Source organism: Sturnira hondurensis, unplaced genomic scaffold (assembly GCF_014824575.4).
Source record: "Sturnira hondurensis isolate 20B ecotype Veracruz unplaced genomic scaffold, ASM1482457v3 Scaffold0021143, whole genome shotgun sequence".
Classification (NCBI taxonomy): Eukaryota; Metazoa; Chordata; class Mammalia; order Chiroptera; family Phyllostomidae; genus Sturnira; species Sturnira hondurensis.
In genome coordinates, this window is record NW_028093774.1 from 21,977,972 (window position 1) to 22,005,157 (window position 27,186).

The 27,186-nt window shown below is 48.7% G+C and overlaps 1 protein-coding gene and 1 pseudogene across 3 annotated transcripts; both read right to left on the bottom strand.

The window, feature by feature from the left end:
• Positions 1-1,108: 1,108 nt before the first annotated feature.
• On the bottom strand, positions 1,109-24,572 carry DCAF4 (DDB1 and CUL4 associated factor 4). 3 transcript variants are annotated; one of them, XR_005064344.1, is made up of 15 exons: positions 24,462-24,572; positions 19,192-19,288; positions 17,538-17,638; positions 16,942-17,096; positions 16,137-16,219; positions 14,841-14,943; positions 12,848-12,991; positions 11,458-11,507; positions 6,358-6,437; positions 5,092-5,190; positions 4,865-4,962; positions 3,885-4,058; positions 3,404-3,518; positions 2,233-2,657; positions 1,109-2,094 (listed from the first exon to the last, which is right to left on the bottom strand). XR_005064344.1 is itself a non-coding variant. In XM_037031387.1 (14 exons), the coding sequence occupies exons 2-14, from the start codon at positions 19,278-19,280 to the stop codon at positions 2,464-2,466; spliced, it is 1,482 nt and encodes a 493-aa protein (XP_036887282.1). In that variant the 5' UTR covers positions 19,281-19,288; positions 24,462-24,572; the 3' UTR covers positions 1,109-2,463. The 3 variants fall into 3 exon arrangements, 2 of the variants coding, with proteins under 2 accessions (XP_036887282.1, XP_036887281.1); XM_037031387.1 differs by having other exon boundaries at positions 1,109-2,657; positions 5,092-5,187; XM_037031386.1 differs by having other exon boundaries at positions 1,109-2,657.
• Positions 22,095-24,607, bottom strand: LOC118976729 (protein FAM92A-like; annotated as a pseudogene).
• Between the last annotated feature and the right edge of the window lie 2,579 nt (positions 24,608-27,186).

A 27,186-nucleotide genomic window follows, 5' to 3' on the forward strand; every position in this document is an offset into this window, starting at 1 on the left:
AAATTGCTAAATTGAACTTAGTTTTGAGACTTGGCTGCTGTGGCTCAATAGACTGAGCACCAGACTGTGAAGCAAAGGATCGCTGGTTCAATTCCCAGTCAGGGCACATGCCTGGGTTGTGGGCCAAGTCTCCAGTGGGGAGCATGTGAAAGGCAACCACACGGTGATGTTTCTCTCCTTCTCTCTAAAAATAAGTAAATAAATGAAGACGTTATATAGGGATAGGGCCATACTTGTCAGAACTCACCTGGTAGCCTCTTTAGTCAGAATGTCTACACTGTTGGGGGAGAGAGCAAAGTTGGACTGTATGGTTAACCGAGAGCCTTTGGCTCCACTGAAATGGCACAGGACCTGTGGAGAAAGCTCAGCGATTTTAGATTGTAGATGCTATAATGAATGAACTTGTATACTGTTAATAACTTAGATCTTGAGGGACAAGCATATGGATGGATGTTAGGGTCATGGTTTGGCATTTATTATGCTTGCTTGTGCTCTTGGGCAGGGGCATGTCACCAAGTTAATCCAAGAGACTGCAGTGAGTGGCCCCCTGGACCCTTTAAATGTACAGATATTTCCTGGGACTGATGTACAGGTCAGGATGACAGGGATGCCCAGATAACAGGGACAAATCTAAATGATTCCACACTTAAGAATAGCAAGCTTCTTACCCACTGGTGCCAGAAAAATTCATTTACCCAGTGACTACGTGTCATGAAACATCAGTATTGCGTGTTTACACTTGCACCAAGCCACTTCCTGATTTCTCCACAGCACTGGTGTAATACACAGGTATTGTCAGTGACTGGAGGGGCATTGAAAATAGACAACGTGACCTCAAGTCTTCCAGTTCCAAGTCCCAGCTCTGCACTTAACAAGGTCTGTGATCGGAGGCAAGTCACCTGATACCTGTGCCCAGGGTTCTCCACCTGGAAAATGATGCCAATAATTTTTGTTACTACTGTCCTACCTCTTGTGTGGGTTGTTATGTAAGGATCAAATCCGTTAAGATGGGGGAAAGTCCTTTATAAAATACGAGGCACTAAAAATTACTTCTCTCTCATTTATTAGATGGCCAATCCTTTTTTTTTTAAATTTGCTTTTCTGTACATTAAACTGTATTAGTTTTGAGTTCTGGCAGGAAACAGACATAACACTCGAGGGGGAACCGACACGAGTTGAACTGGTGAAGCAGCACTCTGGGCTAGCAGCAGTGAGGAGCAGTTACAGCTACAGGTCTGAAGGGACACATGGAGAGACCTGGTTCCAATGGAAGCTAGGGCCTTAGGTGGAGGAAGTCAGCCACAGCCCCCACGGCCCAGCAGGAGGTGAGCTGGGGACCAACAATCCCACCTCTGCTCTGCCACTGGCGTGTGCACTGGCTGAACCCACAGGGGCTAGAGAGCCACGGAGGCCGCCCAGAGGTCATCTTGGGGAACACACAGAGCATGAGAAGAGGGCAGGCAGGTGGATCTGGAGAGGCAAACGGAAGCTCCCCAGCAAAACCACCAAGGCCAATCCCAGTGTCTACCCCTACCCCCCCCAAGATTTAAGCTGACATTCCTGCAGCTGGTCTATTCCTACAGCAGCCGAGCATCGTGATCTTCTGAATCGTTAAAATCAATGTACCACCCCACGGTTCTTTCGGTTTATTGTTTAGTAGAAAGATAACTCTTTAACACTTGGTACAGACATCTGACAAACTGCTTCTCTTACACTGTAAAAAGTCAAAGCCAATTTTCTTTGAGATGGGGCCCTTGAATCTGACATTCAAGTCACTTTGGGGAAATAGATGTTCTACCTAACATTCTGGAAGATGCCTTGACAAAAGGCAAGCCTGCTTAAAACCTCTAGCATCTAAAAAGATCCATCCTTCTGCCCAAAGCCTGTGAGTGATCATGAAAGAATCCCAAAGATCTCCTGATAGTGTATAAGGCAGGCTCATCTGATGATTCCACACTCCAGCCTCAAATCTTGCTCTAGGAACTCAGACTCCTCCCCTCTTCCTCTTCTCTCCAGCCGGCTTTCACAGGTACACGTTTCTGTACTCTGGCCAGTCTGACAGTCTCAGTCTCATCGCTCGGCTTCTCCAAAGGGCTTTTGGTGAAAAAAGCTTTAATTTAGTTACTGCCACCCTTCAGCCCTTAGAAAAGGTTTTTTTTTTTTTTTTTTTTTTTTTTTATAAAAGCGGGGGAAGGGACTAGTCTAAGGAATTCAACAAAAAGAAATAGGTACCTTTTATGAAAAGGACTTTTAAGCTCTCTGAGCCCACAACTTAAGTTTAGTCAAGTGTCTCCACGGAACACAGAGCACCTCCTTTCTCTGCACAGTTGGATGCATGGGGTCTGTGTACACAGAGCATCCATTTAAAATGCCTTTACTGGAAGCAGCAATTACAGCAGAAGTAAGGCTACTTTTTACTCCCTTAAGTCAAATCCACAGTCCTCCAGGCTGCTCCCTGCAGAATCAGCTGTAGGAGAAACAGTAGAGGTCCTGCTGGACGGCCATGAGCAGCCCTGGCGCCCCCCGGGGGCCCCCGAGCCGAGAAGAGAAGGCCACACTGGGAATGTTGGTCCTGGAGGTGGGGTGTGGGGAGGGTATGGTTCTGAGCAGCTGGGCATCGTGGAGGCTCCAGATTCTCGTGTAGCAGTCCTGGCCCACTGAGAGGGAGGGAAGAACATGGCAGGTTAGTGAGCGAATGCAGAGAACTTGTATGCATGTGGACATGGATCCACAGGGATAGTGTTAAAGGGACCAGCTTCAGTTCCTCTACAATGACCTTGATTTCTTTTCTCAGCATGCTCTGGTGGAACTGCAAGTACAAAGGACAGGGAACCCAAGCATCATGGGACCTGCACCACGGGATAAGGTCACACTGAATGCTGACCTGGTGAATTCATATAAACCCTACAACCAGGTCTTCCAAACTGCTGTGTTTGATTGCACCTAACTGGCCTGTTACTGAAATGATGTTTGTCCACCGATGTGGCAACAAAGGGCTGCCCAACCAGTGGATGTTTAAACTGCTGCTTACTGCCCTGGCTGGTGTGGCTCAGTGGACTGAGTGAACTGAAGGGTCGCTGGTTCGATTCCCAGTCAGGGCTCATGCCTGGGTTGTGGGCCAGGTCCCCAGTTGGGAGCATGAGAGGCAACTGATTGATGTTTCTCTCACACATCAAAGTTTCTCTCCCTTTCTTTCTCCCTCCCTTCCTTCTCTCTAAAAATAAAATCTTTAAACTGCTGCCTACTAATGTCCAACTGTGTGTCCCCTTCCAGTCTCCCCAACCCCAACAGCCCAGGACCCTTTATCCTGCTCTGTGTTAGAGTAAGTCCTCCCTCTGCTGCTGAAGGTGCTGGGGGCCCTAGATATAGAATCCGATGACCAGACTCTTCCCTGCCTCAGCACCTGCCACCACGATTCCTTCTTCCTCATGCACGTGCAGAGGCAGGAGAGCGTACTCGTTCACGTGCCCTTCGTACTGCTTTACACACTTAGTGGTCCTCAGGTCCCACAGCTTGATCTGTAGGCAGAAGCACAAGGGGCCATTAAAGAGGGCCCAGCAAGCACACTGGGGAACCCCAGGCACAGAAACCAGGGAGGACGAGGTGGTGTCCAAAGGCCTCTTCAGGTTGGGGAAAGCTAAGCCTCCAGTGCCTGAGGCCTTGAGTCCATCAGAAGCACCGAGCCAGCTTCAGGGCTGTCCAAACCTGACTGGGCTCCAAGTGGGCAACAATAGCAGCTGCCCTGCACAGCCTGCAACCCGCCTGCGCTCTAGCTGCCTTTCCGTACTGCTGTCTGCACGAGGGTCTCTTCTGCAGAGTCCCACCACCCGACAGACCACTGGGCCACCGGCTCTGGTGGCTTGAGAGAGTCAGTGCTACCCTACCGTTCCAGCCATGTCGGACGCCATCAGGCATTGCTCTTCTCGGAGGATCTGCACAGATGTCACTGCTGAGTGGTGGAGCAGGCGCGTGGCCTTCCAGTTCTTGCCCTCATTTCGACAGCGCATATCAATGGCAAAGATCTCCCCGGAGCGACAGCCATTGAACAGCAAAGGAGTCTATGGAAAGAGGGACAGCTTGGTACCTCCAAGGTTGGCAGGGGCGTGCCCTCCAGAACAACCCACACCCATCTCAGCCCTCCTGGGTCAGAGTTTGAGCCCAGTGGAGTCAGAAGGGTTCCTTATGAAAGAGAAGAACTGGACCCCACGTGTCCCCAGGGCCCTCCCCACTGGCTGCACTGGCCCCTCGGGCCTCACTCGGAGGCCCAGGTGATGGTGCCCTGCCTCTACCAAGGCTGTTCGGAGAAGCTGGGGTGAGGAGTATGGAGTAGGAGAGGTCAGAGGTCCAGGTAAGGCGGGGGTGTCCCAAACAGAGGAAAGATGCTGAAGAAACCCGAATCGATGGATTCTGTGCTGACTGCTGGAAACAGGCCAGCAGACTCCCTCCTCCAGTTTAAAGAGAGATGGCGTTTTCTGTGGGACAGGCCTTTGAAATGTATTAATGACCAGAATATGGATTTTTAGATTTGTAAAATGTGTAACTTGAAAGCTGTGTATGAAACTATTTGGTGCTATGAACTGGGACTTAATTTCTACATTAACGAAACTGTCCTACTGGCTTGTCCAAGTACTTGAGAACTGCTAACAGCTCCTGTAAACAGGAAGTTGTCTGAAGCCGGTTGGACAAGGACCTTCTGCATCAGCCACCTTTCACTAGTGTAGACACATGCAAGTAACCCGTTAATCCTTTCCGTTGCCCTCGTTTTCCCCGTGAAAGGGGAGGAGGAACAAACGCCACACAGGAATCCGAATTCAACCCAGCAAAACCGCCACTCGGGAAACTTCACATTCCCCACCCCACCTACCATGACAGCAAACTGCTGGGTCAAAACATCACTGCTGGTCCCAAATGACAGCCGGTGTCCCGTCACCACGTTGGTCACCAGGACCCACCGGGACAAGCCTGACAGGTAGAGGTGGGGTGGAGAGACAAATGTCACTTGCAGTCTGGGGAGAGGGACTGCTGGACAGGCGCGTTGAAGGTCTGAGAAAGCCCTTCCTCAGAGGCCCTGGGGTGGCGGCCACGGCTCACCTGTGCTGAAGCAGTTGTTGGCCTGCGTGTTCATGGACCACGCACAGGACCAGGCCCCAGGGATCCGGAAACTGCAGAGCATGCCAGGTCGGTCCCCTGCTGAGAGAGGCAGTGAATGTCAAGCGTGGCTGCCCTCTAGGAACAGTGACCACCAGATCCGGGAACCTGCAGGAATAGCTGCTTGCAGGTTTGGGGGGTCTATACCTCGGCTCCATTCTGGGCTTTGTGGTAGCAAAAAACTTGGCACTCAGCTGGGGTCCCTGGTTCCAAAGTGGTTATTCTGTGAGTGAATATATAAACCTTTCCTGCCATCCCAGCAGAAATAGGCGGTATGGGGTCACAGATGAGAGGGCTTCAGTCCCTGGTCACACTATTAGATGTGTAACTTCATTTTTTTTAAATACTCTCACTGATAAAACATACAAATCCCGAGTGCACAGTTAAATGACTTACCACAAAGTAAACAGAGCCGCCACCCAGATTAAGAAACAGAATTTTTCAGTACCTTCCCCATTACTCCCTCCCCAGTGGAACTCCTATCCTGACTTGTACCACCATGGACTAGTTCTGTGAGGCAAGTTCTGAACTACTCTTTGCCTCAGTTTCCTCATCTGTAAATTGGTGATAATATCTGCCTCATAAACTAGCTATACAACGAAATGCCAGCACTGGGCTAAGTGTCCATGACCTCGTTTAATCCACAGCACCCCTGGGGGAAGTGTTATCTTCACAGAGGTTAAGCAATCTGTTCACGTGGGGATTCGTGCCAGGCCTGCCTGAAGCCTGTCCTCTCAGAGGCCTGACCCTTGTCTAATGGATCCGAATTCTCCGAAAGACTGGAAACTTAATATCCAGAATGCTGCCGGGAAGAAGCCCAGAATTCTGAACTGCCTTCAGCCCGAGAGAACGTAAGTATCCCAGACAGCACCAGCTGGACGCTTTCAGACATGATCTGTACAGGCGTCTCAAACAAATATTCTGATTTCTTCCACTGGTCTCACGTACTCTTAGCTGTTCTGGCCCCCGAAATGACCCTAAAGGAGGCAATGTGAGGAGATGCACAAGCTTCTAGTACGAAGCATGGGTCAGGCTGGAGGATGCCCCACCCTGCAAGCTCTGACGGGTTCACGGAGCCTCTGGTTCCCATCCCTCGTGTCCAAGCCTTTGCCGAGGAGCTTATGGTGGTGGTGTTGGCTCCAGCTTCTTGGAAGAGGACAGAGACCTCTGTCGCAGCACCCCCTTACCTCACAAAAAAAGACCCAATACCTGGCTGACTACTGACGAACAGTGACGCTGGGAGCAGGGTGGCACAGCCGGGCGACTCGGCAATCCCCATGAGGCAGAGCCTGGAAAAGCTGTTAAGGACAGTCAGGTACAAGGCCTCCTCTGGGAGGAGGGCACCAGTGCCCTTCAAAGAAATCACAAAAATAACTCCTGTGAAGCGGGACTTAACACGTTTACATTTTCCATATTTAGTTTCAGGGTTTTTTTTAAAGGAAAAAAAGGTCAGATGCAGTTAAACACGTTCTTTGACCCTGCCCCAAGCCCAATTCTCCCTCACCCAGAATGAATCACTATTCTAGGCCATGTTGTATTTCCACGACATATTTGTCCATGAGCAATGCAAAGAGCGGCTCATGTTCTAAAAACATACACAAATGGCAGCATGGAGGGTATCTTCTACAAGTTTTCAATCTCCATTGTCTTCTAGACCCGTCTGTGCTGGTATTTGCAGTCCCACTTCCTTCACTGACAACGTTCTCTGTATAAATACACCACAATGGATTTAACCGCTGCTGTGGCTGGGCACTTAGGTGGTTCTTCCTTTCTCTTCACTCTGCTGCTGGAATGAGTGCCTTCCTGTCCCCGACTCCCATGCATGGGAGGCTTTTCTAAGGCAGTGCTTCTCAAGCCCAGGGTCAGAGTTTAACTGTACACTCCTTTGTGCTACACACACACACACACACACACACACAGTGAAGTTTTATAAAATATTTACCCTAAGTATGAAACTCTGATATTTTCTAGTCTACTTCATTTTATAAATCTTGCTCACAAATTGACCTGATGGCCCCTGGCGGGTCATGACCTGCAGTCTGGAAAAACCACTCTGCTGTCTATCCCTCGACGGAACTGCGGGGGTGTAAGGTTCCTGCATCTTCAACTTAAAGTGGATGCATCCATTCACTTCCCCAGCAGTGTTCCCCGTTCTCCAAATCTACCACATCTCGGCACTGCCAGACTTTGAAAATGTGTGCTTAACTGAATGAGTATAAAGTGACACCTCATTATTTAAATCTGCATTTCCCTGACCACAACTGGGTGCACTGATTCATCTGATTAGTCACTTGAGTTTCCTTTTTGGATTGCCTCCTATTCTTTGCCTGCTTTTCCACTGCACTGTCTTCTGGCTGATCTGGTTCCTTGCCCTTGCCCTTCACAACCAAACTTCTCTCTACAGGAACTGTGTTTATCCGCACTCCTTGCCCTTCTTTCAGTAGTCAACCCACTGAAATCCAGGTATGACACCTTTCCAGCCAGTTTCTCCCCAAGGTCTCAGTGAGCCCTAGTTTCTGAATCTGATGGACACTCTCTAGTCCGGCCCCGGGGTCACGCAGCACATTTCTAACTACACACTCCTTCTTGGTCTCCACACCCCCGTCCCTTGGAGTACCACCCTTGAACTTTTCCCAGCCACCGACAATCTGTGGTCTAGGTGACCCTAAGCTGCTTAGCCCTGTGCCGCTCCCCCACCTCTGCTCATCACTCCTTCCCTCTCTAGTACCTGCTTCATCCTGCAGCAGCCGTCTGTCTGAGGTCTCACTCTCGCCAGCCCATGTGAGAAATGACTCCACGACCACAATCTTCCACGGGCATCCCACATCCCTGCGGATTCAGTCTCCAGAGGCCCCGCTTAGCCAGAGACCATGGATATTACACACTACTGCCCAGGGTGCCACACTCTCCCTTGCCTCCTTCTTCTGATGGAACTCTGGCCGCTCCTTCCCATGTGGGGACCACCTGCAGGAAGGCCGCTCCAATCCCTGCATCGCTCGTGTCCAGCTGCCCCGCAGACATCACTGCCCAGGTTGGTCACCCGTGGAGCTGCCCATCTCCAGCACTTTGCACAGGGATTGTATATGCTCAACAGACATTGGTGGAATGGACGCACACGCCCCTCGTCAAAAAATGTAAATATCTGCAAAGCAACCAGGCAGCATTTTTAAAAATATATTTTATTAATTATGCCATTACAGTTGTTCTAATCCCCCCCTTCATTCCCCTCCACACCTCTCCCCCACCCCTCCCCCCTTTAGTTTATGTCCACGCATCTCAAGTTCTTTAGATTCTATCTTTCCCCTATTATTTTTGCCCCCTCCATCTATTTTCTACCTACTGTCTATGCTACTTATTCTCTGTAACCTCCCCCTTCTCCTTCTCCCACTCCCCTCTTGCTAACCCTCCATGTGATCTCCATTTCTATGGTTCCACTCCCCATCTAGCTGTCCTCTTAGTTTGCTTTTGTTTTAGGTGTGGTTGTTAATAGCTGTGAGTTTGCTGTCCTTTCACTGTTCATATTTTTTATCTTCTTCTTCTTCTTAGGTAAGTCCCTTTAACATTTCATATAATAAGGGCTTGATGATGATGAACTTCTCGAATTTGATCTTATCTGAGAAGTACTTTATCTGTCCTTCCATTCTAATCGAAAGCTTTGCTGAATAGAGCAATCTTGGTTGTAGGTATTTGGATTTCATGACTTGGAATACTTCTTTCCAGCCTCTTCTTGCCTGTAAGGTTTCTTTTGAGAAATCAGCTGACAGTCTGATGGGAACTCCTTTGTAGGTGACTGTCCCCTTATCTCTTGCTGCTTCTAGGATTCTCTCCTTCATTTTAATCTTGGCTAATGTAATTATGATGTGCCTTGGTATGTTCCTTCTTGGGTCCACCTTCTTTGGGACTCTGAGCTTCCTGGATTTCCTGAAAGTCTATTTCCTTTGCCAGACTGGGGAAGTTCTCCTTTATTATTTTTCAAATAAGTTTTCCATTTGCTCTTTCTCTTCCCCTTCTGGTACCCCTATAATTCGGATGTTGGAATGTTTAAAGATGTCTTGGAAGTTCCTAAGCCTCTCCTCATTTTTTTGAATTCTTGTTTCTTCCTTCTTTTCTGTTTGGTTGTTTCTTTCTTCCTTCTGGTCCACTCCATTGATTTGAGTCCCAGTTTCCTTTCCATCACTATTGGTTTCCTGTGCATTTCCCTTCATTTCAATTAGTTTAGCCTTCATTTGTTCCTCTAATTTGTGACTAAAATCGACCAGTTCTGTGAGCATCCTGATCACCAGTATTTTGAACTGTGCATCTGATAGGCAACCAGGCAACATCCTTGATAGTCTGTATCCTGCTGCCTTAGGCAATGGGCCCCATGTGAAGCACCTCTGGTATGGAGGGCAGGGCGTGGGGAGAAAGTCTGTACATGTGTGCGCTTTCAAGTGCTGTGGCTGAAACCCAGGTTACAGTCGCACTTTGGACACGAACAGGGCCAGTACCGTAGATTTTGTCCTGTTACAGGCCACAGGTTAACAGAGAGCCCAGGACGTGTAGAAAAGAACTCAGTCTGACCTTCCACCACTCTGTGCATTCTGCACAGAATGCAGGTCTGAACAGGTACCATTTTGGTCAAGGGAGAAAGTTCCATGTTCTTTCAGCAGAAGCGGTAGGTACACAAAAACCTGAAGATTATCTGAAATGGCCACCAGAGGGCCAGCCGCTGATCAAACTACAGAAGACAATACTCTTTATACTCTTCGAACCCAATTCTATGGATTTCAGTCTTCTCCTCAGCCCTCAGAAACATTAAAAAAAAAAAATTACTGTTTTGGCCCTGACCAGCCAGCTCAGTTGGTCAGAGTGCTGGCCCAATGCACCAGGGCTGCAGGTTCGATCCCCAGTCAGGGCACATACAAGAATCAACCAACGAATGTATAAATAAGTGGAACAACAAATCGATGTTTCTCTCTCTCTCTCTCCCCGCCCCTTCAAAAAAGTCAATTAGGGGAAAAAATATTATACTGTTTTAAAATTTAAAATGAGAGCCCTGGCTGGTGTAGCTCAGTGGATTGAGCTCGGGCCTGCGAACCACACGATCGTGGTTCGATTCCCAGTCAGGGCACATGCCTGGGTTGCAGGCCAGTTCCCAGCAGGGGACTCAGGAGAGGCAACCATACATTGATATTCCTCTCCTTCTCTCCCTCCCTTCCTCTCTGAAGATAAATGAATAAAATCTTTTTAAAAATTAAAAAAAAATGAGAGTGAGGTCATTGTTTTCTTTTTCAAGGCTTGGTTTCTTCTGTGTTCTGGTGACCCATCACAGTGACAAGCAGTTCCATCACCACCCCAAAGGACCCCAAAAGCAAGTCACATAAAACTTTCGATTTAAACAATACAGAGTTTTATCTCACATAAACTTTATAATAAGCTCTCTAATTTAGGCTTTCACCCCCTCTGAAACAGTGCTGTGGAATAAATTTTAAAAATAGGTTCTGATTCAACCATCACTTGCTAGGGACCCGTGACGTGCCGAGCACTGTGCAAAGTGCACTCACAGACGTCAACTGTCAACCTCAACGTCAACTCATGACATAGGTGTTTGCTACCAGTGGTCACAGTTCTAAGAACTCATTTAATGTGGAAATGAACGAAGAAGGCTCATTAACACATGGCTTTGGCTTTGGGTCAAACAATACTCTTCCCTGAAGTACATGACAGACAGCTGTCCTGTGCATCAAGGTGCCCAGGGATCCCAGAGGAAGGGCCCCACTACCCTGACACTGCCCTGCTGTGCTCCTAGCGAAAAAGTCCTGCTGGCTCTCTGGGAAGGTGGACAGCGGGACGAAGAGTGCTCTGCAGGAGGCCATCTCTGGCAGGGAGCCTGGGCCAGAGCCTGAAGATGCCCCACGCCAAAGGAACCCCCTCCCTCTTGTGCCTGTCCTCCATCTCCCCCAGGAAGCTCACCCCATCCTGGGGCCACTGCCGCTCTTGACCCCTACCTCTTCGTCAGGAGGATCCGGGGTTCCTTACCAAGGTTTTACTGCTCCCTTTTGCTTTACTCCTCTGCTAAAACACTAGCTCTCAAGTTCCAGATCAGTGTATGGCACACAGTGACCTCAGAGTCACCCAGACCTCGACTACTTCCTGGAGCCGCATGGGAATCCCTGTTTGCTACCCATGTGCACTGCTCTTCCTGAAAGCGTGAGAGCACGTGCAGAATGTCCCAGACCTCTGACCACTAGAATGCCACCACAAACCCACAGGTGCGCGTCCACATCAGAGCGTGGCCTGCCCACCAAACCGTCGTCTGCCAAAAGATACAGAATGTGAGAATCCAAGTGGTTCAGCGAGGCCCAGCACACAGAGTTTACCTGGAGAGGAAGCACACAGCAAGACGGAAAGATTGGTCTGACTACCAACTCACGGAGAGCAACAGATAAATGCTTTCTTGTGGAATCACTTGTGGGGGCATTGACATGGGACTTCTTCAGGTCTTGCTCCTTAAAAGGGAGCTGGGAACAAGCATGTTGAGAACAGGGAAGCCTTCTGCCCCAGCACACAGGGCCTTAAAGACAGAAAGGGAGGAGGCAGCCTCCAGGCCCTAGTCCCTCATTACCAGCATGGCCCTCACAGTGAGACATCCGGTACACCCTCCAGGACGAGGCTGACCTCTCTTCAAATGGCAGGGAAGAAACCCAACTCTGAAGGCATACTGTATCTCACTTCACCCAGAAACCGTTTTTAACCTGTATCTATCTTGGGGCTCATCTCCCAACAGAATAGAAAGTCATAGCTTCTTTTACACGCAGCTCTCACCCCACTATAATTTAAAAGTTGCCCCTTAGGCCCCGACTGGTGTGGCTCAGTGGGTTGGTCTTCGTCCTACAAACCGAAAGGTCACAGGTTCAATTCCCAGACAGGGCACATGCCAGGGTTCAGGCCAGGTCTCTCTCTGGGTGGGGGTGTGTGAGAGGGAGCCGTTTGATGTTTCTCTCCCTCTTTCTCCCTACCTTCCTCTCTTTCTAAATATAAATGAACACTTTTTTTTTTAGATTTTTAAATTTATTTTAGTGGGGAAGGGAAGGAGAGAAGGGAGAGAATATCAGTGTATGGTTGCCTCTCGTGTGCCCCCTGAATATCAGTGTATGGTTGCCTCTCGTGTTCCCCCCTGGGAACTGGCCTGCAACCCAAGCATGTGCCCTGACTGGGAATCAAACCGCGATCCTCTGGTTTGCAGGCCCGAGTTCAATCCACTGAGCCACACCAGCCAGGGCTGAATGAATAAAATCTTTTAAAAAATAAGTAAATAAGAGTTGCTGGCTGAGTGACTGACACGTCGTCCTGATGCACAGGGAGGCCCCTCCACCCAGGCTCCTAGAGCCCGCCTACAGGGGCGATGTGCTTGGTGTAGGCTCCTTCGAGTCAACTCCATCCTCCTGAGGGGAAAGGTCTCACAACCAGTCAGAGCCTACTTCAAGCCTTCCCAAATCTAAACTCCTTTCTTTTCCCAGACAAGAAACTTCTGCGGCCCCTTTCTGCCTCTGCAGAGTCTCAGGACCTAAAATTCCATTTCCCCCTTGGGAAAGCGAGGTAACCAGGCGCTGCCTTCTTCACAAAGTTCTCTCCCCAACCCTGAATCTGGCTAACCGCTGCAGTGCCCCTGGGTGCAAAGGCACAGCGGGCTGCAAGGCTGACGGGACGGGCAGAGCACCTTCCGGTTGGTGAAGTAGAGGTTCTCATGCATGTGCACCCTGAGTGTGGGGGTCTTCAGACCGCGCAGGCTGATGATGCCATACTTGGAGCCTCCAACTCTGACGTCATTCACTGTGAAGAGCCGGTCACTGTTGGTGTCTGCCTGGAAGGGGAAAGGGGACTGTGGGTGACCTCCCAGGCCTCAGACCACCTGTCTGTCTCTGACAGGCCCTGTGCTCTGCACTTCCACCAGGTGAGAGGTCCCCGCCCATGACGCATGGAGGTGATCTAACTTGCTCCTACTTGGAGTAGCCATAGCTGGGCAAAGCAGACAGGAGTCTGGTCTCACAGGTCAGAGGCAGGGATGAGGATGGCACTGAGGGGGTGTGGCCAGAAGTCGGACGTGTCTACATGGTCACCCCACTCAGAACTGTTTGGAAGAGTCCTGATGTCCATGGAGAGGAACTGTTCAGACGAGACACGTGGGACAGAGAGTGTAGCTACCGTGAAAGCACACAGCACCGGGGACAGTTAAAAGTACCAAGAGGTAAAAGGAACATACAAAACGGCATTCTCATTACACGGGCACCACGATTACCACCAGGGAAAAACAGGCATTGCACTTAGAAAAAATTACAACAGAAAACACTGCTTTGGGATATGGATTATTTTCAGGGTTTTTTCATTTACAAATGTGGTCAATAATTATTTCAGAGCAAAAACTATATATATTTCTGTGTTTTTATCTGTATTTAGCTGGTGAAACTGCACTCACTTTGTGAATGTGCCAGGAAGAAAAGTTACGTTCCTGAAGCATCATTACCAGTGACTGGAGTCAGATCCGAAAAACGGATCCTGGTGGCAAACACACCAGCCAGCCAGTCGCAGTAAAGCTGCAGGATGGGGCAGGCCTCCCATGGGCCAGCTCACAGCTTGTGTGAGACGATGAGTGAGGCCGAGGGGACTGGGGGTATACTAAGCAGCTCTGCCCCAGTTCACTGAAAACCCCAGGAACAACGCCCCCACCCCCACCCCAGTTTACTGAAGAACCCCAGGGAAGGGCCTCCTGAGGGGAACCGACTGCCAGAAAGTATTCAGGTAATACTGAATCCCCAAACACACACTGGGGGTAAAGCCACAGGACAGATGTGAGTCCTGGCCACTAACACCCCTTACGAGGAAGGGCTCTGCTACCTGCTACCGAGGCCTCCTGGGGCCAGATGTCAAGGGTCAGCTCTGTAGCTGCACCCCCCATCCTGTGAGCAGATCATCAGGCCCAGGCTATTTTGTGTCCCTCGCTCTCCTTGGCTTTCCCCAGGTCTCCAGGAAGGGTAGGGCTGGCTTCGCAGGCCAAGCTCTACTGTGGCCTTGGGCCCCAGTCTAGCTGAGCAGTGTGGGTCCTTCCATTTCTAGTGGGCCCTCTGCCAACATGTCCCTAGCCCCTGGACTCAAGTAGTTGGCCCTGCCTCCCAGCCTGGTCTAACCTATGGCAGAGAAGACTGTCTGCTCCCTGCATCATGAAGTAGGAGGCACACACCCAGGGTCACAGGCCCAGAGGCCCCTGCCACTCGGGTCCAGAACAGCAAGCAAGGGTGTAACATGCTACTGTTCCTGAGGACACTGGAGCTTCAGGGCTGGCCACCCAATCCTGCCCAGGACGGGAAAGGTTACCAGCTCCCAGTCCACTGTGTACCTTCTGGATGTGTTTACAAAGCACCCGAGGGAAAGTTACTTTGTGGTGGTTCTCGGTCAATGTGCGGTGGGCCCTGGCTTTTATGTCAAATGACGGAGCTACAGTAGGGTGACAACGGTCACCATGGCCTGCCCTGCCAGCTTGGCACCTGCCAATGGGTAGCCAGAAGGTGCTTATTAAAACTAAAAAAACCCAGCAGACACCTGCTCCCGTCAACTGGCATCTACAAAGCCAGGCTTGATGGGAGCTGATGCTCAGGCACGCAGTGTTGGGGCGGCGGCAGTGCCCTCTGCACCACATACGGCTCCCTCCCACTCACCAGTATGAGGTTAAATCGGTCGCTTGCCAAAGCAGAGGGATCCGAGCTGTGAATCTGAACCTTCTTTCTCTGCATGCAGCTCACTCGAAGTTCATGGGCTAAACTGCAGGGGGAGAGAGAGGGCAGCGAGGGCGTGGACACCACACCTAGATACCCATGGGGAAGGGTCAGGGGTTCTGCCCCGCCCCACACCCTGAAGACCATCTGCCCTAGTTGGTCCTCTCCATATCATTTCTCAGCAAAGGAAATGCGCAAGACCCCCAGATAAATTCAATTTTAGAACTCTTAGGAAAGCTAAAGCAAAGAAATGGGTGGCCCACTTACAGGGTCAAAGAAAGTCAGAAGCAGAGGCATCTGTTTTGGGATCATCTAGTACAACTTTCTCCTGACGCAGAGGCGGCACCGGAGAAAGGAAGCATGCCGAAGGGCGCACGGCGGACGAGAAGAGCCCAGGCACGTGGCCACCCCTCCAGCTGCCCCTTCCCTCCGCACCTCATGCCATCTCTCCACAAAGGACAGTGTGTTTTACGGTGAAGAACAAAGCTTTTCAACCAGATCTTTAACTCCTTAGGAAAATAAAGGAGAGGCATGTTCCCACCTGCCCTGGCTCCTACCTCCTGCATGGTTGGCTCACGCGGAGGTGGCCCTTCTCCAAGATGAGAGACCCATGTCCCTATAAGCCACCCAAACTCATGTTGTTTCTTCGCTTGCCCACACAGCGGGGGCTGCAGACAGATCCCACTCTTTCTAGCTTTACCTTGAGAAAAATCTCTCCACTCTGAGGGTCAGTCTCTTCTTCTAAAAACAGTCTCTTCTAAAAACTGGGGGAAGTATCAACCGATCTCACAGGACTTTAGTTAAAATTATATCAGGCATCACAAGTATTTCGATAAAGTTTAGTATGCATACATCTATCTAACATTCCCTTTTTGGTGACAACTCACTAGATAAGAAGGCAGACATCTCACAGGACTGACGTTGTAAGACCTGCTACTACACTAAACACCATTTACGAGGACCAGAGAAAGCATCCTGAGAAATTTCTGCCCCAATTCTCTGCCTAGATCCCTTGTCCTCTCTCCACGGCTTCCTGCAGAAGTCTCGCCCTCGATCTAGAGGGAAACCCACCCCCTTGGTGCTGGTTGAAGGAGAGAAGGCAGGTGGTGAGCTGCGGCCCCTCAATTGTGAAGACTCCTCACAAAGCAGCTATGTGGTCTCCTAATTGGATTCTTGGACCATGGAAATAAAACACAGAAAAAGAATACTCATGAAGAAAACAATGAGGCACTGACTTACCGGCAATAACTGGGGACACTGAGAAAACCCAGCTTGCTTTTTTGTAGCAAGGAATAGGCATTCAATCCCATCCTGGTTATTTTCTGGGGGGAAGAAAAGATTTGGTGAAGTTTTATGTTGTGAAATAACAGAGAATATCTTCAGTTCCATAGGATGCAATGAAGAAACAGGTACTAAATTGGCAGAAATCACATGCATATAAATCTGACATTCTCCTTGGCGAGAGGAAAAGTGCATCACAAGAAAGAATGTGTCAGCTGGAAGGTCTGCTCAAGGCCTCTGTCCAAACCCTCCAATCGATTTACACCTGGGGAGAAGACGCCACCAACCAGGGACTGCGGGAATGATCCCAGACGCTAGTGTCGGCAACGTGCTTTCCATTCGACCTATGGTGACCCTGCGGCCCAGACTTTCTATTCTGTTGCCCCCATAACCACCAAAAAGTCCCAACGTCTAATCCCCAGCAGGGATACAAGAAACCCTCACATCCAAACCATATACCCTGGTTTTCCATTTAAAATATGCAGGCACTGAAACAGTATCATGCCGCTTTTCCAGATTCTCCCGGGGAAGACAAACTTAGAATTACTGCTGAGACTTTTCGAATAGGGAAAGTGGAGTGGGAAGAGATCGCCTGCTTGGTCTTATTCTCTTCATCAGCTTCCTGCCAGGGAAAACTCGGCGCCACACTCCCTGACGTGCACGAAGCTGAGTGTCACGGACGTTTAACAGGCACCTGCTTTCAGCAGTGGATGGAGGCTGGCAGGCTGCAGGGACCAGGCAGCCCCGGGAGTGGGGGGCCCACCTTTTTCTGCGTGTCTTCCTCCAGCAGCTGCAGCCGTCTGTGCTCCATCTCCTTCTGCTGGATGCTCTCCCTCGTGAGGGGGTTGCAGTTGTTGTGTCCGGGGAGCAGGCGGAAGTACCGGTTCTTTTCAGGGTCAAAGTAATACCCTGGCAGATCTTTAGTCAAAAGAAATAAAACCCCACCTAAAGCACTGTGACCTGACCCACCTAGAAAGGAGCCCAGTGGCTTGACCCCACCCCTCACAGCTGTCTGTCTCTTCCAGGGGGCTGGTGGTGAGCTAACATTGCCAGTCACCATTCTGGCCCAGTACAGTCCTGGGGGGAGCTGTCTGCCCCAGGATCACAGTTCCCGACGTACCCAGCTCCTCCCTTCAGTATTTGCATTTGCTCCCAGAATTTCTTGTGAGCCCAGAATGAGCTGGTGGCACATTCTGGGAAACACCCGCACACACGGAAAACACCCGCATGCAAGTGAAGGCACACCAGGCCGAGGAGGAAGGGCAGCCAGACCAGATGTAAGTAGCTGACAAGGCAGGACGAGGTTTCATCCTTCCCTGTAGGCAGGGCCAGAGAGTCCTACACAGCAGACAGCCTCACCTGGCACAGAGGAACTCCCGGCTGTGCTGGACGAGGTCGAGGGGACCTCCTCCTCGTCATGGTCAGAATCCGGCGGGCTTTGCTGTGTCCCGGTGTTACACCTGTTGACACATGGTCATGGTAAATTGCAGGGCAAGGCTTGAGACCCAGTCATTCTGTGACTGTGGGGTCCTGGCAGGGGGCAGGTCAGGCAGTTCCACAGCCTTCATCCCTAACCCTCTGACCTTTGATTATTGGGGAGCACTGACCCCACTTTTCCTTAAAGTAGTTTACCTACTATAGATACACCAAAGTTGGGGAAAGGTTTTGTTTCTCATCCTTAAGCAGATGCAAGTCACAGTGATTCCTTTTTGTTATCTCTGCTCTTGAGCATTTCGTGAAATCATGGGGAATTTTCTGGACGAAAAGAACAGAAGTCTTTGCCAGTAAGAATTCTACCAGCTGGACTCATTTGTCAGCTCAGCAGCATTTACAAGGTCAGGTGAATTTCATTCCTTATTGCATTCAGCAGTACAAAGAGTTTAAATTGTACTTGGCTACTGCACCTTACAGATGGGAAAACTGGGGTTCAGGGCACAGAGATTTGCTCAGTAAGACTGGGGCAGAGCCATGGTTTAAACACTCACTTTGCAAAGCTACAAGCAGCTCTAATAGCAATTATAAGATAAAGGCTATAATGATATATAGCAAAAGACCTAATTTTAGAATCCTGATAAAATCCTCTTTTAAATCAAGAACTTCCCCTCCATCCCCACACTAAAAGGAGTACAAACTGTGAAACTAGGTTGAAGGAATAAAAGGGCTTTCTCTTCTGTCTATAAATACTAGCTACACATGGTTTCTGGGAAAACTTATTCTCCCTTCTTATGGCCCAGAGCTTCCTGAGGCAGCTCATCCATGACCAGCAGCAGAATAAAGGAAGGATTACGTGTCAACTGCCTAGGTTTCTGGTCCAAGGACTCCCAGTTCAAAAACTGCTGCTCCATTCTTTCCACGTGGAGCCAGAAGGTGGCTGTCCACGTTTCTCCGCAACTCTGCCAGAGCTGATCACATTTATTACACGCTACGCTCTTGTGGGAAGGCCTGGGACCCAAAAAGTGTCCACAGTTCTTCCAAAACATACAAACACTGGGCACTCTCCTCCGGGCACTGACCAGATCCTTACAACACTGGACGAGTCTGGGACTTGGGCTTAGAATGATATTTTATTCTGCACCTCATGAGGCCCAGCACGGATGGAGGGCCTATTCAGAGCCAGGCAGCCCATTAGTGGCTTTATATATGGTATCATGAACACCACAAGGGAAGTATTGTATAAGAAAACTATTTTACATTTCCAGAAAGCTATTTTAATTAGATGGGGGAAAAAAGACAAGAAAAGAGAGACGGTCAGTCTACAAAATGGAGAAACACCTCTCCTCCAGCTGTATCAGATAGTCTAATCCTAAACCTGTGGTTCTAGCCCAAGGTCACAGTCACTCTGAGAAAAAAAAAAAAGAGCATGGACATATCTCCTCACTGCTTGGAGTGTGGCGGGCAGGCTGACCCACAGCAAGAGGGAGCTTGTGGCCAACGTGCACCCTGCACGTGGACAAGGTCCCCGTGAGGGTGTCGGCGACACCAGAACAGGAAGGCTCTGAGGAGCCACACTTGCCTCTCACTGGAACTGTGCTGTCGGAGCCTAGGGTTCTGCCGCTGCCTCCTTCTTCCCAGTCTTCTGCTTTTCCAGCTGTTTTTATGCATTTCTGCTCCTAGATGAGGGAAAAAAATTACCTACAAGTGCATGGGCATGCACTTTTCTCTGCTGCTAGCTTCTTGATGGTTGTTCCTTCGTGCTCAGAACTAGATCTGGCCCAGGTGACCATCGACGCTGCCACACCAAGCCTCACCTGTAAAGGGCTGCCCTCCGGGTGGAGACACTGATGGGATCCAGGGTGTCTGTAGCCACTTCTCTGACCTCACAGTTCGCCTGACAACCTGCTGCCCTCAGTTGCCAGGGTCACTGTGTGAGGTAAAGGCTCCCACCATTACTTTAAGATAACAGTGTGAGCCTGGCAGGAGCACTCTCTCAGGTTTCATTGCTCTTTTCCTTACCAGACAATAATTTGACAATTACCAGACAATTACCACAGCACATAATTTTTCTTTCAGTCTACATATGCCCTGTTTGCAGAGAATAGTTGATAGTGAACATTTTCTCCTACAGTTTCAGTATTGAGCAGGGAAAATTGTGAACATAACTAATCAGGGAGCCAGTGTGTAGGACTTCTCAATATGCCTTCTAAAGAGTATTTTTATTTATTTTTTAAATTTTTATTTATTTATTTTTAGAGAGAGGGGAAGGGAGGGAGAAAGAGAGGGAGAGAAACATCAATGTGTGGTTGCCTCTCACCTGGCCCTCACTGGGTACCTGGCCTACAACCTGGGCATGTGCCCTGACTGGGAATCGAACTGGTGACCCTTTGATTTGCAGCCAGCGCTCAATTCACTGAGCTACACCAGCCAGGGCTAAAGAGTGTTTTTAGCCTCTGAAGTACTAAAGCAGTCAAATGGAAGGCTGTGTACATGTTTTGTATTGTTTCGTTCTGTTTTGGGGACAGGAATGAGATGAAAGCACTTCTTAGCAACACTGATATTGCCAAAAAAACTTTAAGTAGCTTTTAAAAATCTTATCTTGTATAGCCTGAATCTGTCACTCAATCATCAAAATATCACAAGTGTTCAAAATGGAAACCACATTAAGTTTCTAAAAAGACTAATCAGATTAGTTTTTTAAAAGACTAACCATATATGGTCCATGGACCAGTTGCTGTTAAGTTTCAGGCTTTCTCAACACCTGGTGATTTTTTTCTCTACTCACTGGAGACAATGATGACATCTTATGGACCACATTTTAAAACCATATTCTTTTTTAAAAATATTTTATTTATTTATCTTTAGAGGGGAAGGGAAGGAGAGAAGGAGAGAAACATCAACGTATGGTTGCCTCCCCTGAGTCCCCCACTGGGAACTGGCCTGCAATCCAGGCATGTGCCCCGACCGGGAATCAAACCGCAATCATGTGGCTCGCGGGCTGGCGCTCAATCCACTGAGCCACACCAGCCAGGGCAAACCATATTCTAATATTGTTAACAAAATTAGAAAAAAAAATCTGGGGCTGAATGCACATGAAGGATTGATTAGAAATCTATTTGCCTTTACTTCCCCACTTCTACTTTTGAGGGCAGCAACCTAACAGACGCTGCCCTGGCTGATGTGGCTCAGTGGACTGAGTGCTGGCCTGTGAACCAAAAGGTTGCTGACTCAATTCCCAGTCAGGGCACATGCCTGGGTTGCAGGCCAGGTCCCTCCCATCAGGGTCGACTGATGTATCTCTCACACATTGGTGGTTTTTTTTCTCACTTCCTCCCTCCCTTCTCCTCTCTCTAAAAAATAAACAAAATCTTTTTTTTTAAACTTTTAAAATCCTAAAAGAAGCTAAGTGTAATTAGTAGATCTTTTATTGGGTTGGCCAAAAAGTTCTTTTGGTTTATTTCCATAACATGGCTCTAGTAGTGCTTAATTGTCTTTAACTTTATTCAGAACAATTTTGTTAGATTGTATTGTGACAGCTGTCATATCAGCTTGCATTAAAAAAACACTTATCAAAATTGGATGTTTGTGTAGCCATTTTAATATTGAAAATGGAAGAAAACAAGCAACATTTTAAACATATTATGCTTTATTATTTCAAGAAAGGTAAAAATACAACTGAAACACACACACAAAAGATTTGTGCAGTGTATGGAGAAGGTGCTGTGACTGATCGAACGTGTCAAAAGTGGTTTGCGAAGTTTCCTGCTGGAGATTTCTCGCTGGACGATGCTCCACAGTCGGGTAGACCAGCTGAAGCTGACAGCGATCAAATCAAGACATTGAGAACAATCAATGTTAAACCACACGGGAGATAGCCAACGTAATTCAAAATATCCAAATCAATAAGGTTATGGTGAAAATGAAAAACTGTGTCTTTTATTTTACTGAAAAAACAATGCAGACTTTTTGGCCAACCCAATAGTTTGTGTTATCTACCTACTACCTATAATAATAACACTCCCAGCCAGATTCTGGGCATTCGCATGAAGTACCCTGAAGTCCAAAGGGCGGAGTGAGAGCTCACACAAAAGATCACATATAACTAGGCAGGAGGCTGGAATGCCTGGGTGTGTAACATCCATCCTGGATTCTTAGTCATTTCAAGATGAAAAGGGAAATGAGAAGTGTACTTAGGAAAATTAATTTTCTTCTTTAATGTCTAACGCTTCACCTTCTGCTTGCTGATCCTTTCTTTTTATTTATTTTTAGAGAGCAGGGAAAGGAGGGAGAAAGGAAGAGAAACATCGACGTGTGAGAGAAACATCAATTGGTTGTCTCTCGCACGCTCCCAACTGGCGACCTAGCCCAAACTGAGACAGGTGCCCTGACCAGGAATCACTGGCAGCCTTTCAGTCTGCAGGTTGGCCCTTAATCCCCTGAGCCACACCAGCCAGGGCTGTTGATCCTGATACCTGTCCTGCTTCAAATACATTTCTTAGCTGACAATGATCTCTAAAAAGGCCACTTCGAATTTGCTCTTACAATACCTATACGAGATGGATACACTGGTAGATAGATACCTAGAGTCTCTGAAAACCTCTAAATCTTCTTCCTCACCAATCTTTTGTATATTTTGGAAGACAGCAGAGTATACCGCTAAAGCCTTGCTGTGAACAGCATTTCAGTAGTGATAAATTCTGCAAATAAAACCTTTACATCCTTTACTTCCTGCTTTTCAAAACTGCCAATAGTTTCCTCCAGATGAGCGTTGCCCAGGTGAGAGTATCCACTGTAGCTCTCTGCAACTGGTTTCCGCCCGTGAAACAACATGTCCATCAGTCTGCTGACTTGTCTTTTCTATCTAATTCAGCTAAATGCTTGGCTGCTCCATTCCTGTCAAATGTTGCTTTGAGGTCATCCCATTTCATTTTTGCAATGATTCCAAGGAACTTTCAAAGGCTCAACTCTTCTGTCTGCAAGTCTTTCAACCTCCACTTGTCAATAATCCTGAAGTTTGGATTTTGAGCAGTTTTGCAGGACCTGCTTCAAATTTGGGGTCTCTGCAGAGACCTACTCATGAGTCTCATTCACCCAGAAGCTGGCTTTGTCTGCAGTTTTCTGCTCAGGAGCTGCAAAGATTTGGTTCCACATTCCTAAATGCTTTTGTTTTGCACATCTCAGTTTCTTGGATAAACTGGCCCTCCCCGTGCCCCAAGAACCCCATTCTGAGCATGGCTGAAAAAACCTGAAGGTGCAGACCCAGAAAAACCCTGGCTCTAAGTTAGGGGCCTCGAGGCCTGTGGGGTAGGGGCTGCAGTCAGCCTCCATCCTGGAACCTGCACACCTTTGGGCCCTCTCGCTCTAGCCCTGACAGGTAGATCCACGACTTGCCCAAGGCTGAAATTCAAGGTGAGCTATAGACTCTCTTTGCCCTACCCAAGCCCTCAGGTGGGGCAGCCTAGACAGCAGGGCTCCAACATCCTGCCTAACACTGTTCTGGGGACTAGAGCCCAACAACACTGCCCCACTATGCTTGGGACACACTGAGGCCACAGGGTTTCTTTTTGGGGTGATGAAAATGGAATAAGAGATATCATGTGATGGTCACACAATCTCAACTATACTACAAAACCCATACAACTGCACACTTTCAAAAGGTGAAGTATCTCAAAAACAAAAAAGAATTACTAATGCAGTACTGTAATATTTAAAGTGAGAAACATCCTAAATATCCAACAACAAGAAAGTTAAGATGATAGAGACAACTGGGATGTAACCCGGCAAAGCCAAAGCCACCGGTTTGTGAAGCCAAATACAAAACGGCCTCTACAAGGCGATTTCCATGCCCACCCTGAGTGACTATTTTTATAAATTGTACAAATGAGGAAACAGGCTTAGAGGACTAAGCACTGTGCTCCCGCTGGCCTGGCTCCTGGGCTTGGTGACCCACAGCACACCGCCTCTACAGTTTTCATTGTTATTTAACACTAGAGTTTGGGGCTTTGGAATTTTGTTTTCTCCAGGAAGGTGTCGCGTGTTTTCTTTTCTTCTTGCTGTTTGATTCACAAGACAGTAGCTGTAGAACACTCCATGCCCATCAAGGGGAAGAGGGTATCATGGTTTTTGAGGTAAACTGGGGAAACATGAGGCTTCCTGGACAGGCAGGTACTGGGAAAAGGTGGCTTGCCCGCTAACACTAACCCGGGGCTCCACTGCTTATTACTTAGTGCATTACCTTAAGCAAGTGACAGTCTCACTGGGCCTCTTACTGTGTCTGACAAAAGTACTATCTACCTCACAAGACCAGTGTGAGCAAAACTTAGCTAATAATCGCAAAGCAATTTACAGTTTTTAACATTCCGTAAGCACTCACCCTGCATTAGCTGTTACGCTGATCTGTCAGAAAAAGCCAGCCACAACCTAAACTTTCTGGGAAACCGCCCAGGGCCCACAGTCCAGTAACTGGCACGTGTTGGGTGGCACCTTCGGCATCTTAATTGAGAAAAAACACTCCTCAGGGTCAGACACTGAGCAGTGACACTCAGGGTCCTCCTCCCGCCGTGTTTGCGGCTGCAGAACCAACTGGCAGAACAAACCAGCCTCCTCCCGCCGTGTTTGCGGCTGCAGAACCAACTGGCAGAATAAACCAGGCTCCTCGCGCCCACGAATCGCACCCACCCAGAGCTTGCCGGCTCGGCTACCCACCCACGCCACGATCAGGCCGCCGATCCACGTGCTCGGCTCCCCGCCCCTTCCCCCCACGCCCCCGTCCCACCCCGAGTTCTGTCCGGGTAGCAGCCGCAGCCTCTGGACCGACGCCAAAAGTCGCCCCAGCCGGCAAAAACTTACTCGGTTAGCAGGTCCTTTCCGACTCTCTCTCCGGCCCAGTAACAGCCGAAGTAGTGGCGAAGGTTGGAAGGACCCGGAAAGACCACGATGTAGCGTCCGCAAGTTACTTGCGTCGGCTTTTGCACTGACGCAGCTGATAGGGCCATGGCGGCCTCCCCTTCCTTCTCATTGGACGTGGCTTCTGACAGTCCACGCCAATGGGGTGGATCCTACATGGGGGGCGGGGTTTAGGGGCTTGGCTCCGCCCAAGCCTGACGAAGGGGCCGCTTCTCCGCAGGCCTGTTTGGGACCAGCGCATTTGGGGGCGGGTGCTCGGGGCCCAGGGGGCGGGGCCAGGGTGGGGCTGGGATTCGCGTCGGAAACCCAGACGCTTCTATGCTTCCATCTACAGAGCTGCTGAAGGTATCCTACCCTAACCTAGGGCACCTGCTCTGGCAAGAATAGTAGGCAGCCGATTGGATCAGTGTGTAGAATTTTTTGTGCAGCTCCGGTCTACTGTCTTCAAAACTGATACTTAGGGAGGAGGAAAGATTGTGTGTGGGAAGGGCGAAGGAGGCTCTAAGTGAGAGAGACAAAGGAACGCGTGAACAGGTGACGTTTTCTGCAGTGAGCTCAGGTAGCTTAGTCTGCTCTCCCTAGGTCTGTGTGGCTTCAAGGTGTAGCGGACCTCTCCGGGAACTACAGTCAGGAAACCTCTTTTCTAGGTCTAGTGTTTCCTACTTGATGGGTGACCTAGGGTGAGTCCTTTTCCTTTCTGTGCCTTTGTAGGAGGATGCAGCCAGGGGGAAAGAAGAATTTGCAGTGGGGTCCAGAACTCAGGGTGTCCAGGAAATAGTAAAAAATATGGGGTGTCTGAGCTGGGGGAATGAGATACATGGAGCAGGGCCATTGAGTTGTTTTGCATAGCAACAGTTTGGAAGATAACCTCTAGAACGGTCACTTGACATATCTATAACATTTTTAAATATATTTTATTGATTATGCCATTACAGTCATCCTATTCCCCCCTTCATTCCCCTCCACCCTGCACACCCCCTCCCCCACCATTCCCCCCTTTAGTTTATGTCCATGTGTCTCAAGTTCTTTAGATTCTGTATTTCCCCTACTATTCTTGTCCTCCCCCTATCTATTTTCTACCTACCATCTATGCTACTTATTCTCTGTATCTTCTCCCCCCTTCTCCTCCTCCCACTCCCCTGTTGCTAACCCTCCATGTGATCTCCATTTCTATGGTTCTGCTCCCGATCTACCTGTCCTCTTAGTTTGCTTTTGTTTTAGGTGTGGTTGTTAATGACTGAGTTTGCTGTCCTTTCACTGTTCATATTTTTATCTTCCTTTTCTTAGCTAAGTCCCTTTAACATTTCATATACTAAGAGCTTAGTGATGATGAACTCCTTGAATTTGATCTTATCTGAGAAGCACTTTATCTGCCCTTCCATTCTAAATGAAAGCTTTGCTGGATAGAACAATCTTGACTGTAGGTCTTTGGATTTCATGACTTGGAATACTTCTTTCTAGCCCCTTCTTGCTTGTAAGGTCTCTTTTGAGAAATCAACTGATAGTCTGATGGGAACTCTTTTGTAGGTGACTGTCCCCCTTATCTCTTGCTGCTTCTAGGATTCTCTCCTTCATTTTAATCTTGGCCAATGTAATTATGATGTGCCTTGGTGTGTTTCTTCTTGGGTCCACCTTCTTTGGGACTCTTTGAGCTTCCTGGATTTCCTGGAAGTCTATTTCCTTTGCCAGACTGGGGAAGTTCTCCTTTATTATTTTTCAAATAAGTTTTCCACTTGTGGCTCTTCCTCTTCCCCTTCTGGTACCCCTATAATTTGGATGTTGGAACGTTTAAACATGCCCTGGAGGTTCCTAAGCCTCTCCTCATTTTTTTGAATTCTTGTTTCTTCCTTCTTTTCTGTTTGGTCATTTTTTTCTTCCTTCTGGTCCACTCCCTTGATTTGAGTCCCAGTTTCCTTTCCATCACTATTGGTTTCCTGTGCATTTCCCTTCATTTCAATTAGTTTAGCCTTCATATGTTCCTTTAATTTGTGACTAAAATCGACCAGTTCTGTGAGCATCCTGATCACCAGCATTTTGAACTGTGCATCTGATAGGTTGGCTATCTCTTCATTGCTTAGAGTTATTGGCTCTAGGGCTTTGAGTTCTTCTTGAGCCATGTTTTGGTCTGTTCACACCTGTTACGTATGAGGAGCGGAGCCCTAGGTGTTCACCAGGGCGGGGCAACTCAGTTGTTGGGTTGTGATACTGTATGTGGGGATGGGGTCAGAGAGGGGCAATGGCTGTCCCCTCTGCTGCTTCCCATCGCTGGGGCCTGGGTGGTCTTTCTCATTGCACGCTCCTTCGCTGGTTTATCTGCATGCTAATGTGTGGCCGTGGTCAGCCTGCCACCTTGCGCCCTCACTGGGTCTGCCCGTTGCCACCCCACGCCTGGGATCTGCCAACCGCACTGCCAGCCACTGGCTCCGCCCCTCTTACCTGAATGGCTGAATGGGTCATTGTTGTCAGACTTCCATATAGTTCAATTTTCTGTTTTGGTTGCGTTTTTGTTACTAAAGCTTTGTTGTCTTTAAACTTGATTGTGCGAAGAGGCACAGTGTTTCCACCTACACCTCCATCTTGGCCAGCAGTCCAACATATCTATAACCTTTAACTGGTTTCATAGGTATGTTAAATAGCTGTGGCCATGCTTTGAGCCAGGGAGAAGAGA

Bases quoted from the DNA above. Each gene is read 5' to 3' on its own strand.
- DCAF4 (XM_037031386.1), bottom strand. From the start codon at position 19,280: ATGCATAAAAACAGCTGGAAAAGCAGAAGACTGGGAAGAAGGAGGCAG. The intron at 4,963-5,091 runs GTGAGCCGTGGC...TCTACCTGTCAG, and splicing joins CAACAACTGCTTCAGCACAG to GCTTGTCCCGGTGGGTCCTG. The intron at 4,059-4,864 runs GTAGGTGGGGTG...CTCTTTCCATAG, and splicing joins CCCAGCAGTTTGCTGTCATG to ACTCCTTTGCTGTTCAATGG.